General features: G+C 44.7%; 1 protein-coding gene across 1 annotated transcript in view; it reads left to right on the forward strand.

Moving 5' to 3' along the window:
- CHN2 (chimerin 2) overlaps positions 1-20,128 on the forward strand; it is a 505,884-nt gene that overhangs the window by 190,704 nt on the left and 295,052 nt on the right. The window contains exon 2 of the mRNA XM_030202483.1: positions 9,627-9,665. Coding sequence (XP_030058343.1) covers positions 9,627-9,665 — 39 coding nt within the window. The remainder of the gene's footprint in view (positions 1-9,626; positions 9,666-20,128) is intronic.

Genomic DNA, 20,128 nt, shown 5'->3' on the forward strand with positions numbered 1-20,128 from the left:
TCATGGTTGCAATCTGTCTGTCTATTGTGGCCTTTATCTGCCGTCGTGGTTCTGTTTCTGTTGTTTTCCTTTCCGTGAAAAGTACTTGTTTTTCTTAATGTCAGTGCATACTTGTAATCAGCAGTGAGTTTCCTAAAATAAATCTCATTCTTTACAGATTTTAATTCCTCAAAATAATGTTTAAAGTTTGGCATGTGTTGGTATTTGGCCCTCTGTGCTCGCTCAGGTATGATGAACAGTGTCTGTGGGTGTCCTAACAAGATCTCATATATGAGCTATAAATAAGGTAAGTGTACATAATTCTGTGTACTGCTGAGGATTGGTTGGGTAGCCTGCATCGACATTTTTCATTTCGGGACACTATGGGGTATCTTCAAGAAAGGGCGTCCAAAGTTAATCGCTAGAATACAGTGCGCTAAGCATGGATTTTATAATGGCAATTGTGTGCAATTGCTGTTATAGAATATTAACAAGCCCATATATTAGCTCCCAACTAAGTACTTAGGCCATGTCAAAGGCTGGTGTACGTGCTCACGCTTCATTGTAAGCAGTTAAACTGCTAGCCACACCACCTAGTAGGTGAACACAATAGAATTTACGTGCACATGTTATAGAATACCGACTAAGAGCAGTTGTACGAGTAATTGCTAATTGGTGCCAATTAAAGACCATTGTAGCCTCTTATTGCTCATTAACACCAATTTTCAGTTCATTATGAAATTAATTTACACACGCATCTGATCTTATTTTATAACTTGCACGTGTATGCAACTTTCTGTGCGAAGTGTAAAGTTGGGCACGCAAGTTTGTAGAATCCATTGGTATATGCCTTAGAGTAGTGCTTCTCAACCTTGTCCAGGAGCCACATCTAGCCAGAGAGATTTGCATGTAATTGAGACCCATTATATGCAAATCTATCTCATTCACATTCATTTTGGTAATCCTGAAAAATTAACTTGCTAGGTTTGCCACCAGGACAGGGTTAGAATCACTGGCCTAGGGTCAGCTCTTTCTTTTTCCTCCTGTTCCCACAGAAATGATTTTGGTTTGAAGCCCTGCAATTCCATCTGCTGTATTAGAAAGGAAGGTGTGCAGCAAACGTTGTTTGCTGATTGCTACAAGCTTTGTGCTTCTCTATACTTTTCTGCTATAAATTATTTTCCTGTTGAGTTTCTCAAATCTTTAGTATGAATGGGATTGAAATCTGTGATCCAACAGACTGAGGAAGCAGAAGGATAAAGGGGAGCACTCTGGGAAAGCATCAAATGGGCAAAGGTTTCCATGTCAGGCAGCAGGAATTTGCCCTTGCCAATCTTCTTTCCCACTGTAAAGCCTTGCAGCTGTCAAATTCACAATCTGCATTTTCCAGTTCACCAGCCATTTTGTCATTTATCCTAACTACTGTTCTTGCATACCAAAATATTCTAATTCTCGTCCATTCCTCTCTTCTCTCCATGAGAGCATCTAATGTTCATCAGCATCATTGCATCTCCACAGCTTATATTTTTCTCCTGTGCTGCCTCCGTTCACCTGAAGACATCAATCCAAATCCTAGCCCTCCAAGGCAGGTATTGTTCCATCTGTGTACTGCAAGCTGTCATCCCTCCATTCCTGCTGCTTCTCCCATGTGGAATACTTGCTCTGTTCCAAGAAAACTTGCCTACACTGATGACTTCTTTCTCTCATACCCTCCATGTTATTCCTTTGACTGAGATCTGATTTTCCCCAGAGGATTCTGCTGTTGCTGCTGTCTGTTATGGAGGTTTTCATTTGTCTAGCATACCACTCTTGTTTGGTCATGGTGGTAATGTTACTCTTTCTGCAATTTTCAACCATTTCTGTCACTTCAAGTGATTTATTCCAGATTGGCCCAGGAAGCCAAAGCCATGGCACACTGACCAGTGAAACTCTGTTGGTGCTTTGCTTCTTTTCCCTCCTCACAGCTGCTTTCTACCCAGGGGCCCATTGTGATAGGATATCTAGAGAGGTTCTGGCTTATTGCATAGTCCTTGGTAGATGCCAGTTACAAAAGAAGGTGTATTCAAAAGCTATTTTTTCCACCCTTCTGAAGGCTCAGACATACTTATGAGCTTAGTGTCCATTCAGATTTTGTGCATGTATGAAGAGTGGTGCGTGGCAGAGTACATCTCTCCTAGAAGATAGAAATACTTTCCATACCCGCCTTCTTGCAGAAAGGATTGAACAAGGGGCTTACTATTACTTAAAGGTCCAAGTATTAGCTTTTGGCTCATTATAGAGGTTGGATCATGGAACCTTGGTCGTTGCAAACCCAAACGTGGCTTGGTGTCTCAGAAGTATCAAACTTGTTCACCTCACTTTTTGCCAGGTGGTTCTTCCATTGTATTGCAGTTCAGAGTTTTGTGCTTTATCCTTTGAATGGACAGCCCTGAAGGATCTCTCATTGAAGACAGTGTTTCTTGTAGCAATGTGCTCAGTACCTTGCCTCTCAGATTTGCAGACTTTCCTGTTACATTCTGAGACTAGTTCCCTCCACTTTTCAAATGGTGATCTCTACTTTCCACTTGAATTATGTCATCTTTCTCTCAGGATTTCCAAAAGTTAAAATCCAGGAATTCAGGAGGAGTCCTAAATCATTTGGACATATATTGAATGCTCTTGAGATATTTCAAGGTAACTTTCATTCAGACAGGTTATTTGTTTTGTTCACAGGCCCGTGTAAAGGAGTCAACACCTAAGGTCACCATTGGGAAATAGATTAAGGAGTTGACTCTGAAGGACCATCCAGTTGCTACAGGCATACTTAACCCATGAACAAACTTCATTTTGGGTAGAACTCTGGTTAATGTCATCCAAAGACATCTGTAGAATAGCCACTTGGGCTTTGCTGCATTCTGTTTCCTCTGAGCATGCTGGGCAAGAAGGACTCTGTTAGGAGCTGAGGTTTTCTGGGCAGCCTTGGCTTCATCCCACCTTGGGCAGCAAGGCTTGGGAACTTCCCACACATATGAACTGGTCTGGCATGATGATAAAGAACATGAAATTAGAATTTACCTGCTAAAAAAAACAGACGATATCACCAACTACCACCCAGTAGCATCAATCCCACTGGTAGTCAAACTGATGGAAAGCATGGTAACCAAACAACTTACTGACTACATAAACAAATTCACAATACTACACGAATCACAATCGGGATTTTGCTCCAGCCACAGCACCGAAACAGTACTCTTTACTCTCTTAGCCAAATTCAAACAAGAAATTGCAACAGGCAAAAGCATACTTCTCCTACAATTCGACATGTCTAGTGTGTTCGACATGGTAAACCATAATATACTACTAAGCATCCTAGAATACTTCAGGATTGGCGGAAGCGTACTTAGCTGGATCAAGGGTTTCCTAACTACTAGAACATATCAAGTGAAATCGAGTCATTTTGCCAACGTAAAATTTCTGACATGGACAAACAAGAATAAACAAGAATAAAACGACTCGTCCTTTACATCATCGGATCACAGAACATCGGTCCTGCATCAAATTGATAAAGAAGGGTGCTCCTTTAGTGGTTCATTGCCAGGATATGGGCCATGATTTTGATTCACTTAGATGTTTTGCTATTGATCATGTTCCCCTTAATGCTCATAGGGGTGATAGGAACAAGTGTTTGATTAGAAAGGAACAGCGATGGATCTTTCTTTTACAATCCCTCGAACCACAGGGTTTAAATTCACAAATAGAATGGTCTGTGTTCTTTTGAAGTACGTTTCTCATCAATCATCTATATTCAGCACATATGTTGTTGATTTTTGCTTTGGTTTAAATTCCACAACATCACTTCCGGTAGGTGCTTTTCACTACCGGTGTCATATGAGTGAAGGAACCTATAGCTTAAGGTTTGTCTGTGGGTTCTATTTTGTATACATTTAATGTAGTGTTTTCACTATAAATATTTAAATATTAGTTTTTTGTGGTATCACTTTTAATCGTAGGTATCGTGATCTGCCATCGGTTACTTGGCCCCCTGACGAAAAACCAGATTGCAGAGTGAAACGGAGAGCCCCATTGGGTATTATAGCATAAGCTAAGTAACTTTTTTGTTTAAGTAGGAGATACACATCACGATCCAGTGGAGTTTTTTTATGACCTATGAAAATAATGGAGTCAATGAAATGCTGGCATTAATTATATTGGTGTCATATTGCCATGCTTTGACTGTTGAGGTCTTTTTCTCCACTATAAATAAACCAAAAAAAGTTTTCAAATTGACACCACTTCCATTTCAATGTTAAGGTTGTTTTAATTATATTCAGCTTTATATTGGTAAATATTATCTCAGCCAGGGTAGGAGTGGATAAACATGTCCTGCTGCAGTATGTGCAGCCCGTGTCACTTGTGTGCATGAGTGAGACTAACAAGTTAGCTACTATTTCCGTTAAAGACGTGGTTGAAGAGCCAAGCTTCAACCTGCTTCCTGAAGTAGAGATAGTCTTACGTTAAGCAGAGCCTTTCAGGGAATACATTCCAGAGTGTGGGGGCTACTCCGGAGAAGGCTGGCTTGTGGGTACCACATCGTGTAATGCCTTTTGGAGAGGGTGTGGTTAGTGATGGTCCTTGAGAGGACCTTAGTGTCAGTGGAGGTGTGTACAAGATTGTCCTATTATTTTTCAGGTACTCGGGGCCATTTCCTTTAAGGGCTTTGAAGATCAGACATAGAGTTTTAAATGTAACCCTTTATTTCACTGGTAGCCAGTGAAGTTTGGCCTTCTTACTTTGAAGAAATCATGGTAATGAACTGTGTATTCAGAGACTAGTCTGGATAGTGAACTATGTTTACTCCTCAGAAATTGTTAGAGCCAGAGGAAGAAGAGAGTACCTCACAGTTTTAGGTCCTGTAGAGACAGCCCCCTGCCTAACACCCCACCCCATGAATCAGGAGCCTGGATTTTCCCCCTATACCCACACTGTATGTCTAGTATTCAGTTCCCATGGTATCTAGACTGTTATATTTGTTTTTGGGGTGTTATGTTGTCCCCCAATAAAACATTTTCCTATAAGAGGTGTGGAGTGTGTTGGATGGAAAAAAAACTCATTTAAATGCATGCAAGCCCGTAAATGTGAGGAACATTTCAAGGAGTGTAGACTTCTGTAGTGACAGTATCCAGCTTATTTTCGAAAGAGAAAGACGCCCATATTTTGACCCAAATCAGGAGATGGGCGTCCGTTTCCCATGGGCGCCCAAATCGGTATAATCGAAACCCGATTTTTGGCGTCCTCACCTGCAGTCCGTCACGGAGACGAACAAAGATCACGGGGGCGTGTTGGAGGCATAGCGAAGGTGGGACTGGGGCGTGGGTATCGCCCGAGGAGAGATGGGCATCTTTTGATGATAATCGAAACAAGAAGGGCGTTTATGATGAGAATTTGGTCCGCTTTATTTGGACCCTTTTTTTTCAGGTCCAAGTCCCATAAAAGTGCCCCAACTGACTATATGACCACCGGAGGGAATCGGGGATGACCTCCCCTGACTCCCCAAGTGGTCACTAACCCCCTCCCACAAAAAAAAAACACTTTACAAACTTTTTTTCCCAGCCTGTATGCCAGCCTCAAATGCCGTACCCACCTCCATGACAGCAGAATGTGTTCTATCCTCTGACAGCCTTTCCCTGGTTTTGATGTGGGTCTCGGGTGAGTGTGACACCTTTTCTGTTAAGGGCACTGCAGAGTCACATCAGCAATGCATTGTAGTGGGTGTAGGGTATTGGGCTCCGTGATTCCACTAGCTTGTGTTAAATGCTCACAATGTTGGTAGTTGGTAGGCTGTACTCCCATGGTGCTTTTCCCTCTGCTTACTGGGTCAGAGTGTGCCCTGTTTTGTTTCCGGTAGTCCATGATATAGTGGCCATTTGTGTAAGCCAGTTTTAGATCCCTTTCATGTGTTAGCCACGTTACAGCATTGTACACCATTCTGCCAGCTCTGACCTACTGCTAATCTCAGTACCAGCGAGACTCGTTGCCAGTGGGGCACAACCTCTGATCTGCAGTTAACTGTGAATAAAGGTGCTTATTCAAATAAAGGACGTTTTCAGCGAGATTAGTCTTCAGGTGTGAACTGCTGTGCCAAGGTTATACACCAACAACAAGTCCTGTCCCTGGAGAACTTTTAGTGGGTACTGCAGTGCACTTCAGTCAGGCAGACCCAGGCCCATCCCCCCCCCCCACCCGTAACACTTGTGGTGGTAAATGGGAGGCCTCTAAAACCCACTGTACCCACATGTAGTTGCCCCCTTCACCCCTAAGAGCTATGGTAGTGTTGTACATTTGTCCCTCCTACGACCAAATGGCTTGGATTGGGACGTTTCTGAGCTGGGCGTTTTTAGTTTCTATTATCGCTAAAATAAATAACACGCCCATCTCAGAAGGGACCAAATCCATCACATTTGGTCCGTCCAAACCGTATTTTCGAAACAAAACATGGACGCCCATCTTTTTTGATAATATGGTCTGTCCCGCCTCTTCACATACCCGTTTTCGGACATAGACGCCCATGGAGGTGGGTGTTCGCGTTCGATTATGCCCCTCCACGTCACACACTTTCTCGTACTGTGGTTGCTTTGGGCTTCTAAGATAGAAGCTAGTGCATTTCTTTCCTCTCGTGCCACCTTTGCTGACCAGAAAATAACTTTCAGCTGCCTTTTATTGTATCATATAGTTCATAAAACCTGCCTCCTAGAGCAGGCACAGAAAATGTTTGGAGCATTCTTCCTTTTTGTATTTCATGTTTATGCACACCTAGGCTGCTGATTAGTATAAGCCTGGGATAGTGGGAAATGGGCACACAATATATTTCTTTGTTTGGGCCGGGCTCAGGTCTAACCTGGTAAGCCGATGCAATCACTACACCAGACTTTATGTACTGTGAATAACTTAGTCCACACCGATTATAAAATTGAATCAAACAAAATTTTACTTTGACTCCAGTTGATGAAGCAAAAGATTAACAAACTTCCATATACAGGTGGCCCCAACATATTTACATCATTTTCTTCTTCTTCTCTCCAGCACATTAATACCCTAGAGATGTTACTTACAGTTCCAGTCAACCCTTGCTGGTATGATTTGTAAATTATGCCAGACATACCTTTCTGTACGTTTCACCTGGGTTCCATTATCAATATCCTGATAGACAAGGTACAACAGGCTTGTTAATGTAACCAGTGGTAAAAACCTTTAAAAAAATGTTTACCTGGCTCCATGTTTTTTTGCATGGTTCTGGGGGTTTTCTGGGTCATCCTATGACCAGGGTGAGACCTTGGTGGCCAGTGGAGGGGCCCATATTGGCCTCAATTTCAGGTTTGCCAGCAATTACTCCGTGGTAAATCATGGTGTTTTCCCACTACCAGTCCGGTGATGGTGGTTGAGTGAGGACCCTTTGAGGAGCATGGTAAGGGGAGTGATGGCTCAAGATTTTATTCAGTTTGTTTTTAAATTGTGCTTTTTTGTTCCAATAGGCTAGGGTTTAAGGGGTTAATTTTTGGTGAAATATATTGGTACTTATAGGTTACTGAGAACTTCTTGAGATGGGCTAGTTCATTAAAGTTTTTTGCAAAAATCATTTTGTGGTAAAACAAGGTTTCAGTATGGGCCAGTTCTGAGCCTTAAATTTGGTTCTTTTGAGCAGGCATTGCTCGGGGGTTTGCATGGGGCGATGTTCAGTTTAATAAAGTGGATGCCTCTGTTTTTTGGGAGGGAGATTTGGGGATAATTTTTGATGAAAATATGTGAATGTCTTTAAATCTGTGTTAAAATATATGAGAAAAATATAGCATGTATTGTTTGTTGGGACCAAGGATTACAGGCCATTTTAGATAAATTCTTTGGAAATTTTTACTCAAATGGCCTCTGGTGTCCTGGAGTTTAGAGGATGACCTGGCTTCAGATACAGATCCTGACATGCCTTGCCTGGAGGAGGATAATGCCACGGGGGATGCAGAATTCTCAGAGGATCTAGGATCTGTGGATCCAGTTGCAGATGTGCTCCTTCCTGGAGAGGATCCCTCTGTGGTGAGGATTTTTCATAAGGAAGATTTACAGGCTCTCATATCCTTGGTATCTTCTACCTTAAACTTTGAGGAGGAATCCGTGACCGTACGAGAACATAAAGTTGATCTTCTAGTCAAAGGCATTAGAAAGCCTGGCAAAACCTTTCCTTGGTTGAATTTGCAGCTTGTTTTAAGTGTTGATACGGCCTGGTGGTACATTGTCATATGTTTCTTACAGTTAAGCCTGTCTTCACCTAGATGAGATTTTTTTCCATTTTCTTTCAAGTTGAAATCCTTGATGCTTAAGGTTCCACAGTTTTGGGGAGAACCACAGGGAACATTTGTTTTGTGGAGCATAGGACTTTCTTTAGAGGGGTCATTTTTTCTAATGCCATTGCTAAGCTTGCATTCAACCTGTGCTGTCACTGTCCTCATCTTTTCATCCACATGAGGGTAGGACAAGGCTTCTAGGAAGTTTTCAGTAGTCAGATTTCTCTTGTCTTGTATTTTCTTCCAGAATTTGATTGGGCCCATCTGTTATGTGTAGTCCTTAATCCTAACTTGAAAAGGGATATGAGGTTCATACATATTATAATGAGGCTGATAATGTGTTCTGCAGCTTGTAGTCAGGTGGACTTCAGAGAATTCATTGTGTGCCCTTTATTGCTGCTCTCTCGCCTCTTACATAACTTCCATTCAAGATTTGGGTTAATACCATTTGTTTTAAATTTTCTGGACTTTCCAAATAGTAACATAGTAGATCATGGCAGATAAAGACCTGTACGGTTCATCCAGTCTGCCCAACAAGATAAACTCATTTTACATCACCTTGGTCTCTGAGTGAGGAGCCCTCTGTTTCACAGTGTTCTTTAAAACTTAGACTAGTATGCTCCTTCATACAGTACAATCTCAATTATCTGACCCAGTGGCGTAGGTACGTGGGGCCACAAAATTTCCTCCAGGCCCCTAGTTTTGCTGGTGGTGGTTCCCAACCCCTGCCAGCTGAAGCCTTCTCCATTGCCGGTCTGTGGCGCCGCCGAGTTGCCTGCCCTGCTCTCTCTTCCCCTTCATGTCCTGCAATTGGGGGGGCGGCAGACCAAAATGTGCTCCCCCCCCCCCCACCGTGGGCTCTGCCCCCTCTCCCAATGCGAGGTCTGGCTATGCCCCATTCTGACCTAAACTGGACCGACCCGTTGTTGGATAACTGAAGAGTTGGATAATACAGAAAACATTATATAAACCCCTCAAACAATGCATAAACAAAGGCATAGAGTTCCCAATTTTCAAAAATTGTTCTAAAACAAAGATTTTTAATAGAGTAAATGCAGTGATGTCACCGTGGGGGGGGGGGGGGGGTTGTCGGATATGCTGGATGGTCAGATTACTGAAGTTCAGATAATCAAGACTGTACTGTATTTCCAACAGCAGGGAACTGACCACAAGTAACGATGAAATGACTATCCTTTCTGGAAGTGCTCTGTGTTGAAAATACAAAGTTGAATCTTTATAATGAAATATTAATTTTTCTCTGAGACGTTGCATTACTGTGTAAAAGACAGCTTCATAGTTTAATTGATTGCTTAATATTTATTCACTTTTGTCTTCTAGATGCTGAAGAATACCAGCCTCCAATATGGAAATCATACTGTGAGTATAGACAATGGGACAGTTTTCATTAAAAATAGGATTGTTTAGAAAAATAAGTTGCAGTGTAAACCAGAAATTTCTCCGTCCTGTTGTGTTTTGGTTAAGCAATGTTTATATTCAATAATGAAAACTAGATTTTAAAAAACCTGGGAAAAAAGTTATAAAGAGTAATCCAAATTGGTAGGGGTATTTCAGTTTCTAGCCAGTTCTGATTCAGTGTGTATTATCTGAACATAAAAATTAATTTTGTCTTACTATTGATTTGTTCTTCAAAAAACAAGTAGAAAATACATTTTCTGTAAGCAATTGTGTCCTTAGCCATGAACATTATCAGATAATTGAACCTAACCTGTCAGTTCTGCGTAGAGCCATTCAGCTAATGTCACAATCAATTATTTTATGATTATGTCTAATTTATGTTTAGTAAAATTCTCCTGAAAAATGTACCAGCACTGGAAATTGGAGTCCTCTAAATACTGATTATATATTAGAAACAGCAAAAGGAGTCTGTGTTAGATTCCATGCACTCTGCTGTCACTCTTTATTAAGCCTGGTCTAGAAGTAATGGGGCTGATATTCAGTGGACCTCAACCTTTTTAAAGATAATCAGATGACTTATCTGGATATTTTTAAGCAGACTTTGTCAGCTTATCCATTTACCAGTAACTAGTACCACTGAATATGCACCCCTAAACTTGAACGGAAACTTATCCCGTTAAAGTTGGGCATCTAATTAGACTACTTTTAGCTCTACCCCTGCAATGCCTGCCAGCCTGCCTGAAGATATCTGACAATTACCGCCAGATTCTAGACATCGCGCCTAGAATTCCGCACTGAAATCCAAGCATATTCTATAACAACGCTGGTAATTTAATTGGCTTGGCTTAAACCAATCGGCATTTTTTAAACAGCACTTAATAAGCAATAATGAGAACTAATTGACAATAATTAGAATTTATGCACATAACTCGCTAAGCTTATTGTGTAATGCAAAATGCCGAAATTCTGATGTGCAGAGCCAAAAAGGGGCATGGTTATGGGTGTTTCGTGAGAGGTACAAAATTTACGCACAGTTATAGAATATGCTTCTATGCGCCTAAATCTGCGTGCCAGTATTTATATCACGTTTCCCTTGGTGTAAGTGGATGCACATAGTTCTAAGTGCTGGGATAGCAATTAAGCGTATTCTATATACCAGGGGCGTATCTGAACTTCAACGGTAGGGGGGGCCAGAGCCGAGGAGAGGGGACACATTTTAGCCCCCCCCCCCCCCCCCCGGCGGCACTGACCCCCCCCCCCCCCGCTGAGGACGAAGATGACGACGCCACCACTCCCCCCCCCCCCCCCCCCGCCCGACTACTTTAAACCCCCCCTCTCGCGGAAGACAGCTCCAACTACTTTGAACCCCCCCTCCTCCCGCCGTCGCGCCTCACCTCCCTTTGCTGGCGGGGGCTGGCCCGCCAGCCGAAGTCTCCGTCCTTCCTTCCGTCACGCCTCACTTCCCTTTGCTGGCGGGGGACCCCAACCCCCGCCAGCTGAAGTCTCCGTCCTTCCTTCGTTTGGGTTTGGTGGTTTCTGACATCCTGCACGTTGTACGTGCGTGCGTGCAGGACGTCAGAAACCACCAATCTCAAACAAAGGAAGGAAGGAAGGACGGAGACTTCGGCTGGCGGGGGTTGGGGTCCCCCGCCAGCAAAGGGAGGTGAGGTGCAACAGCGGAGTGAGTGACGGCAGGAGGAGGGGGGTTGAGAGTGTCATTGATAAGGGGGTCCAGGGGCAAATCTGCGGGGGCCAGGCCCCTGTGGCCCCATAGCAGATACGCCCCTCCTATATACTGCGCTTAAATCTAAGGTGCTGCTTATAGAATACGCTTAGGTGGAAATTTATTCCGTGCGGATTTTTCAGGCACCATATGTAGAATCTAGCCCTTAGTAGCTTCAAAGTTTCAAAGCCATCAATTTATTTATTTCCTGCCTAATAAGGGACTGCTCAAGGCGGGGTACAATGTAATCAAAATTAAAATAACTGAAGTTAACCAAATAATTTTAAATATCAACCTTACTGTTAGCGAGGTTCAGTACTTAGCTGGTGGGTTTTTTTCCTCCCTTACACAACCAACTAGCGTGTCTATTACCTCAGTGTAAAAATAAATAGATTTATTTATTTTTATTAACAGTAGGTTTAATCTTCCTGGGCTTGGTCAATATTGTAATGTTGTCTTAGCTCAGACTTTAGATGTTCCTTTTGTATGAGATTGAGAATTCACAGGATGGAGACCTCCATAGATAGAAGTCATTGTCTAGTACATGGGCTGATCACATGAATGTTCCAGTCTGTGACATTACTGTTCTTTGGCTTGGGGGTAGGGTGGGAAGGAGAAAGAAATGTGAGTAGGAGCTTTTCAAACCTTCACTTTAGTAGCAGTGTTTTCCTTTGACCAGATTAGCTGTCAAGTGATCTGTACTCTTGCAACCTTAATTTGGAAACATTTGGGCAAGCATGCTTTTGTTTCCCCAGATAAATCAGTTACTGTTTGGAGAATGTAATTTGTAGTTAAAGGAAAAGATGTCTCTTCAGCATGGGTGACCTTGAAAGAGGGACCCATACAAAACATGCTGGGTTTAAATTGACAGCAGTGTGATAGCTCGAAGATTACCTCTGAGAATGCTTTCAGTATACCAGCATGTTATCCAGTGTGGCCTTATACTGGATGAGAAATCCTGTTTCCTTATCACACTAAAGGATGAATAGAATTAAGGCCCTGTTTACTAAACAGCACTATGGGCGTGTTAACGTTTTTAGTGCGCACTAATGATTAGGACGCGCTAAACGCTAAGTTGCCCTTAGGAACATATGGGTGACTATCATTGAGCGCGTGCTAATTTTATCATGTGCTAAAAATGCTAGCGCAGCTTAGTAAACAGAGCCCTTAATTATTAAGAACTTTTTGCTTGCAGTAGTATTAATCTGTTGGACAATATGACTGGTAACATAGTAACGTAGTAAATGACAGCAGATAAAGACCTATACGGTCCATCCAGTCTGCCCAACAAGATAAACTCATTTATATGGTATGTGATACTTTATATGTATACTACTACTACTGCTACTTAACATTTCTAGAGCGCTACTAGGGTTATGCAGCGCTGTACAAAATAAACAAAGAAGGACGGTCCCTGCTCAAAGGAGCTTACAATCTAAAGAACGAAATGTCAAGTTGGGCAGTCTAGATTTCCTGGGTAGAGGTGTAGAGGTTAGGTGCCGAAGGCGACGTTGAAGAGGTGGGCTTTAAGCAGAGATTTGAAGATGGGCAGGGAGGGGGCCTGGCGTATGGGCTCGGGGAGTTTGTTCCACGCGTGGGGTGAGGCGAGGCAGAAAGGGCGGAGCCTGGAGTTGGCGGTGGTGGAGAAGGGTACTGAAAGGAGGGATTTGTCTTGAGAGCGGAGGTTACGGGTAGGAACGTAAGGGGAGATGAGGGTTGAGAGGTAAGGAGGGGCTGCAGATCGAGTACATTTGTAGGTTAGTAGGAGAAGCTTGAATTGAATGCGGTATCTGATCGGAAGCCAATGAAGTGACTTGAGGAGAGGGGTGATATGAGTGTATCGGTTCAGGCGGAAGATAAGACGTGCAGCAGAGTTCTGAATGGACTGAAGGGGGGATAGGTGGCTAAGTGGGAGACCAGTGAGGAGTAGGTTGCAGTAGTCAAGGCGAGAGGTAATGAGAGAGTGGATGAGAGTTCGGGTGGTGTGCCCAGAGAGGAAAGGGCGGATTTTGCTAATGTTATAGAGGAAGAAGCGACAGGTCTTGGCTATCTGCTGGATATGCGCAGAGAAGGAGAGGGAGGAGTCGAAGATGACACCGAGGTTGCGGGCAGATGAGACGGGGACGATGAGGATGTTATCAACCGAAATAGAGAGTGGAGGTAGAGGGGAAGTGGGTTTGGGTGGGAAGACAAGAAGTTCGGTCTTGGCCATGTTCAGTTTTAGATGGCGGTTGGACATCCAGGCAGCAGTGTCGGATAAGCAGGCCGATACTTTGGCCTGGGTTTCTGCAGTGATGTCAGGTGTGGAGAGATAAAGCTGGGTGTCGTCAGCATAGAGATGATACTGGAAGCCATGAGACGAGATCAGGGAGCCCAGGGAAGGGGTGTAGATAGAGAAAAAAGGGGTCCAAGGACAGAACCCTGAGGGACTCCAACAGAGAGCGGGATGGGGTGGAGGAAGAACCATGAGAGTGTACTCTGAAGGTACGATGGGAGAGATAAGAGGAGAACCAGGAGAGGACAGAGCCCTGGAACCCAAAAGAGGACAGTGTGTCAAGAAGTAAGTTGTGATTGACAGTGTCAAAGGTGCGGATAGGTCGAGGAGAATGAGGATGGAGTAATGACCTTTGGATTTGGCGAGGAACAGGTCATTACAGACTTTGGATAATGCCGTTTCTGTCGAGTGAAGTGGGCGAAAGCCAGATTGAAGCGGATTGAGGATGGTATGAGAGGCGAGAAAATCAATGCAACGGCTGTGAACGGCGTTCAAGTATTTTGGAGAGGAAGGGTAGGAGGGAGATGGGGCGGTAGTTGGAGGGACAAGTAGGGTCAAGTGAAGGTTTTTTGAGAAGCGGTGTGACAACAGCATGCTTGAAGGTGTCAGGGACAGTTGCGTTGGAGAGAGAGAGGTTGAGGATATGACAGATGGGAGGGGTGATAGTGGGAGAGATGGTGGTAAGTAAGTTGGTGGGGATGGGGTCTGAGGAACAGGTGGTGCATTTTGAGGAGGAGAGAAGATGGGCGGTTTCCTCTTCGATGATATCAGGAAAAGAGGAGAAGGAGGCCTGGGTTGGTTGGTTGAGGGAGTGGGAGATAGGATGAAGGGGAGGAGAAGGTTTAGCGGTGAATTCGAGGTTGATCTTCTGGACCTTGTCGCGGAAGTAGTCAGCCAGTGATTGAGGAGAGAGTGAAGGGGGGGTGGGAGCGGAGGGCACTTTGAGGAGGGAGTTGAGGGTGGCGAAGAGACGACGAGGGTTAGAGCTGAGGGAATTAGTCAAATGAGTGTAGTAGTCCTGTTTGGCGAGGAATAGGGAGGACTGGAAGGAGGATAGCATGAATTTGTAGTGAATGAAGTCAGTATGGGTGCGAGATTAGAGGGCGAGCAGGTAGAAGAGAGGACGAGATCAAGACAGTGACCAGATTTGTGAGTAGGGGTGGTGGAGCTCAGTTGGAGGTTGAAGGAGGAGGTTAGGGTGAGGAATTGAGAAGCGTATGAGTCAGATGGGTTATCAGTGTGTATGTTGAAGAGACCAAGAATGAGGGATGGGGATGAGGGCTCGAGAAAAACGGAGAGCCAGGCATCGAAGTCAGTAAGGAAGGAAGGGAGGGACTTATCAGGGGGGCGGTAGATGACTGCAACACGGAGTGGCAGCGGGTAGAATAGACGGATGGAATGGACTTCAAAGGATGAGAAGCAGTGAGACTGTGGTAGGAGGAGGGGTTGAAAACTGCAGGAGGGCGAAAGTAGTAGGCCAACGCCGCCACCGCGGCTAGCTGTGCGGGGCGAATGGGAGAAAAGGTAGCCTCGGTGGCAAAGGGCTGCGACTGAGGCAGAGTTGTCGGGGGTGAGCCAGGTTTCGGTTAGAGCGAGCAGATGGAGGGAACAGGAGATGAAGAGATCATGGGTGAAGGTAAGTTTGTTGCTGATTGAGTGGGCATTCCACAGGGCACACGAGAAGGGGAGGGAGGAAGGAGGGGGAGGGGAATGGAGATGAGATTGGAGATATCGCGGGAACGTTTGCATGGATGAGACGAGGACATGTGTGGTGGACCTGGGTTGGGATTGATGTCTCCCGCGGATAGCAGGAGAAGGAGCAAGAGAGAGCGGAGAAGGGTGGGGGAGGTGGGGCGCCGAAGGCGGGATGCGCTGAGGAGGAATGGGGAAGGGTTTATGGCAGGAAGGAGGTGTTGGAGGTTGAGAGCTAGGAAGGAGGAGGAGGACAGTAGGGATGGTGAGGTGGTGGGGGGTAGGGGTAGGTAGGGTATAGCAGTAGTGGGCAGGACGGGGGGGATGGGTAGTGAGTTCGTGTGGTAGACAGCGGAGGGAGGGGGAAGAGATTGGGGAGGGATAGGGCGAGGAATAGAATGTGAAAGGGGGCCATGGGTAGTGAGAGAGGTAGGGAGTGGGTGAGCAGGCAGGTTGGATAAGCTGGTGGGGTGGAGCAAGCTGGTGCAGATGGACTGGAAGCTTGATCAGGCGGGCTGGAGCAAGCTGGTGCAGATGAGATGGACTGGATCGAGCAGGGAAAGCTGGATCAGGCTGACTGGAGCAAGCAGGTTTAGGCGGGCAGGAGCAAGCTGGTGCAGATGGACTGGAAGCTGGATCAGGCGGGCTGGAGCAAGCTGGTGCAGAAGGACTGGATCGAGCAGGGAAGCTGGATCAGGCTGACTGGAGGAAGCAGGTTTAGGTGGGCTGGAGCAACAGGAGCAGATGGCTGGAGCAAGCTGGAAGAGTTGGATCCGACGGAAGCTGGAGCAGATGGTCTGGGACGAGCAGGAAGAGCTGGATCCGACGGAGGCTGGAGCAGATGGACTGGGACGAGCAGGGGGAGCTGGATCAGGCGGGCTGGAGCAAACTGGATTAGGCGGGCTGGAACGGCTGGAGAAGTTGGAACGAGCAGGGGGAAGCTGGATTAGGCAGGCTGGAACAGCTGGAGCAGGTGGCTGAAACAAGCAGGAAGAAGCTGGATTAGGCGGGCTGGAACAGCTGGAGCAGGTGGCTGGAACAGCAGGAAGAAGCTGGATCCGACGGACTGGAACAGGGTGGTTCAAATGGACTTGAACGAGCAGGGAGAAGCTGGGTCAGATGGAGTGGAACAAGCTGGACGAGCTGGATCAGGCGGGCTGGACCAAGCTGGAGCTAGCAGGAAGAAGCTGGATCTGACGGACTGGAACAGGGTGGTGGAGATGGACTGGAACGAGCAGGACGCTGGAGCAGGCGGACTGGAACAAGCAGGAAGAAGCTGGAACGTGCGGAGTGGATGGAACAGGAGGTAGAAACTGGGTCAGGTGTCCTGGAGCAAGCTGAGCAGATGGTCCGGATTCGGCAGATGGATCAGAGCAGGCAGGGAAAAGCTGGGTCAGCAAAGTGGAGCGAGCTGGAGCAGGCAGATGAAGCGGAAGGAACAGAGCAGGCAGGCAGCTGGCCACTGCAGACGCTGGATCGGCGGGATGGAACGGGCAGGGCTGGTGGACTCTCCCGTCGGCGCTGCGACTTCCTTTCCAGATGGTCGGTCCTTTAGGCGACTCGGTCCCGTGGTCAGCACTGCAGTACGCGCCCAGGCTGTTCCGGCTGGGGAGTGCGGCAGCAGTGCACAGGACCACGGTCAACCAGCTCGGCAGTTTGATTTGTCCTTGCCTTTCTCAGGGCACAGACCATAGAAGTCTACTCAGCAGTGTTCTTGTACTACGTTCTGGAGCTAATGTCGAAGCCCCTTAAAAGTTACACTCTAGCCCATCCCTATCTATTCAGCCAGAATCAGGGCATAGACCATAGAAGTCTGCCCAGCTCCCATTTTGTTTCCCAATTACCGGTGTTGCCACCCAATCTCCGCTAAGATTCCACGGAACCATTCCTTCTAAAGAGGATTCCTTTGTGTTTATCGCACGCATGTTTGAATTCCATTACTGTTTTCATTTCCACCACCTCCTGCGGGAGGGCATTCCACATATCCACCACCCTTTCCGTGAAAAAATACTTCCTGACATTAGTCCTGAGTCTGCCCCCCTTCAACCTCAATTCATGTCCTCTAGTTCTACCGCCTTCCTGTCTCCAAAAAAGGTTAATTTGCGGATTAATACCTTTCAAATATTTGAATGTCTGTATCACGTCACCCCCGTTTCTTCTTTCCTCTAAAGTATACATGTTCAGGTCAGCAAGACTCTCCTTGTACGGTTTGCAACACAAATCCCATACCATTTTTGTAGCTGTTCTTTGCACCGCTTCCAGTCTTTTTTACATCTTTAGCAAGATACGGCCTCCAAAACTGAACACAATACTACTACTACTACTATTTAGCATTTCTATAGCGCTACAAGGCTTACGCAGCGCTGCACAAACATAGAAGAAAGACAGTCCCTGCTCAAAGAGCTTACAATCTAATAGACAAAAAATAAATAAAGTAATCAAATCAATTAATGTGAACGGGAAGGAAGAGAGGAGGGTAGGTGGAAGCGAGTGGTTACAAGTGGTTACGAGTCAAAAGCAATGTTAAAGAGGTGGGCTTTCAGTCTAGATTTAAAGGTGGCCAAGGATGGGGCAAGACGTAGGGGCTCAGGAAGTTTATTCCTCACCAATGACTTGTAGAGGGGCATCAACACCTCCTTTCTTCTGCTGGTTACGCCCCCCTCTCTATGCAGCCTAGCATCCTTCTGGCCACAGCCGTCGCATTGTCGCATTGTTTCTTCACCTTTAGATCCTCAGACACCAACACCCCAAGGACTCTGTCCTACTAATCTCTCCCCTCCTATTCAGTATCTCTCTTTTGGGTTCCTGCACCCCAAGTGCATCACTTTACACTTCTTCGCATTAAATTTTAACTTATAACAATTAGAAACCCTTGTACTTTTTTTCTTTTTTTTTTTAAATATGCTCTTTAATCTTATTACTCTATAATATTGCTAGTGAAAGCTAATCATTATTAGCTTTAAATTAAATGAAACAGTGTTTAGTTATGCATATTACCAATCACTCTGAGTAATTAGTTGTGTAATATGTTCATCCATACATCACTGCACTGTGACCCTCCCTGCCTCAATTTCTGACTTCATAATCTTCCTTGCTTATTTGTACTTATTCTCATAAGCAAATTGCAGGTGTACTTATCTGAGGATGGAATCCTGGGTCACCGTTTTCATGAGCGTGACGTGATAAATATTCGGAGTGAATAATCAGCGTGCAGTTGTGCTCGTGGTCCTTTAAAAAGATAAGAGGAATCTTTTTAAAGGACCACGAGCACAACTGCACACTGATTATTCACTCCGAATATTTATCACGTCACGCTCATGAAAACGGTGACCCAGGATTCCATCCTCAGATAAGTACACCTGCAATTTGCTTATGAGAATAAGTACAAATAAGCAAGGAAGATTATGAAGTCAGAAATTGAGGCAGGGAGGGTCACAGTGCAGTGATGTATGGATGAACATATTACACAACTAATTACTCAGAGTGATTGGTAATATGCATAACTAAACACTGTTTCATTTAATTTAACACCCAGAGTCCATACATTCCTCTCCTCTTGTGTATTCCCAACACAAGCTGTGTTTCACAGTACATTGCGTTGTCAGGGGAATTTATGTGTTCTGTAAAATAGAAACGTTGTGTTACCACCCTCTTTACTCATATCTGCATTGAGCTGTGGTTCTCCTTGTTCCTCACTACTTTTAATTTGACTTTCATCTCCATTATTTCTTCCATACTTTTGTTATAATTAATCATACAAATCTTAGCATAACTGGTGCGGATCATCCTCCCTACTCACGACTCTCCTGTCAAAAGGACGCCAGCGCATGCGCTGTCCTTTTTTATTTCAAATCCTACTGAGCTCCTCCCATATACTTATTCCTGTAGCCAATCAATCTCATGATTCAAACCCTGTGGTATTACTGTGTCCCGCTGAAAGATCATTCTTTGTTTTTTGTTTTTTAATACCTTCGCTATATCACCACCATATGGTAATCTTACTTGAGCTAATATGGTATATTTTACATCCTCCATGCTATGCTTCATATAGTTCCAATGTCCTACCAAAGGGGCTTCCCTCTTTTGAATCCTCAAGTTACTAATATGCTCAGCTATTTGTTACTTTATCTTCCTCGTTGTATAGTTGATATACCATTTTCCACACGGACATACTATCCCATAAACTACTTGAGATGATTCACAATCTGTATTGGATAAAATTCTATAAGGTTTTCCCGTTACAGGATGATGCACCTGTTGCATTTGCCAAATGTATTTACAATAAACACACAGTAAACATGGTCTATGTCCTTCTTTAATTGAGGCTGTCATTTTTGTATCATCTCCTAAACCCAGAGGGAACACTGGACGCTGTAGACTGGAATGATTTCTTGAGGATCAGTAAAACAGTAATACAAACAGAATTTCATATCAAAGCATTAACGGAATACTGTCACGTCCAGCGTATTCCACGTGGATTACGCTGGAACAAAAAACCCAGATTCCTGGACGACAAAGAATTTGTTGAACAATGGAGCATTGTGATTTCACGAAGTTCCCTAGACTTAATGCTAATCACGATAGACAAACTTAAAAAAGAACTCGAATTACAAGAGCGGGAACTACAAGAAAAAATGGATGGTTGGAGAAACCAAGAAGGAACAACATTTGAAGCTCAATATCAACAACATAGACAGATATTAGAGAAATACAAAACAGAAATTCATAATCAAA

The sequence above is a fragment of the Microcaecilia unicolor genome, chromosome 1 (genome assembly GCF_901765095.1).
Source record: "Microcaecilia unicolor chromosome 1, aMicUni1.1, whole genome shotgun sequence".
NCBI lineage: Eukaryota > Metazoa > Chordata > Amphibia > Gymnophiona > Siphonopidae > Microcaecilia > Microcaecilia unicolor.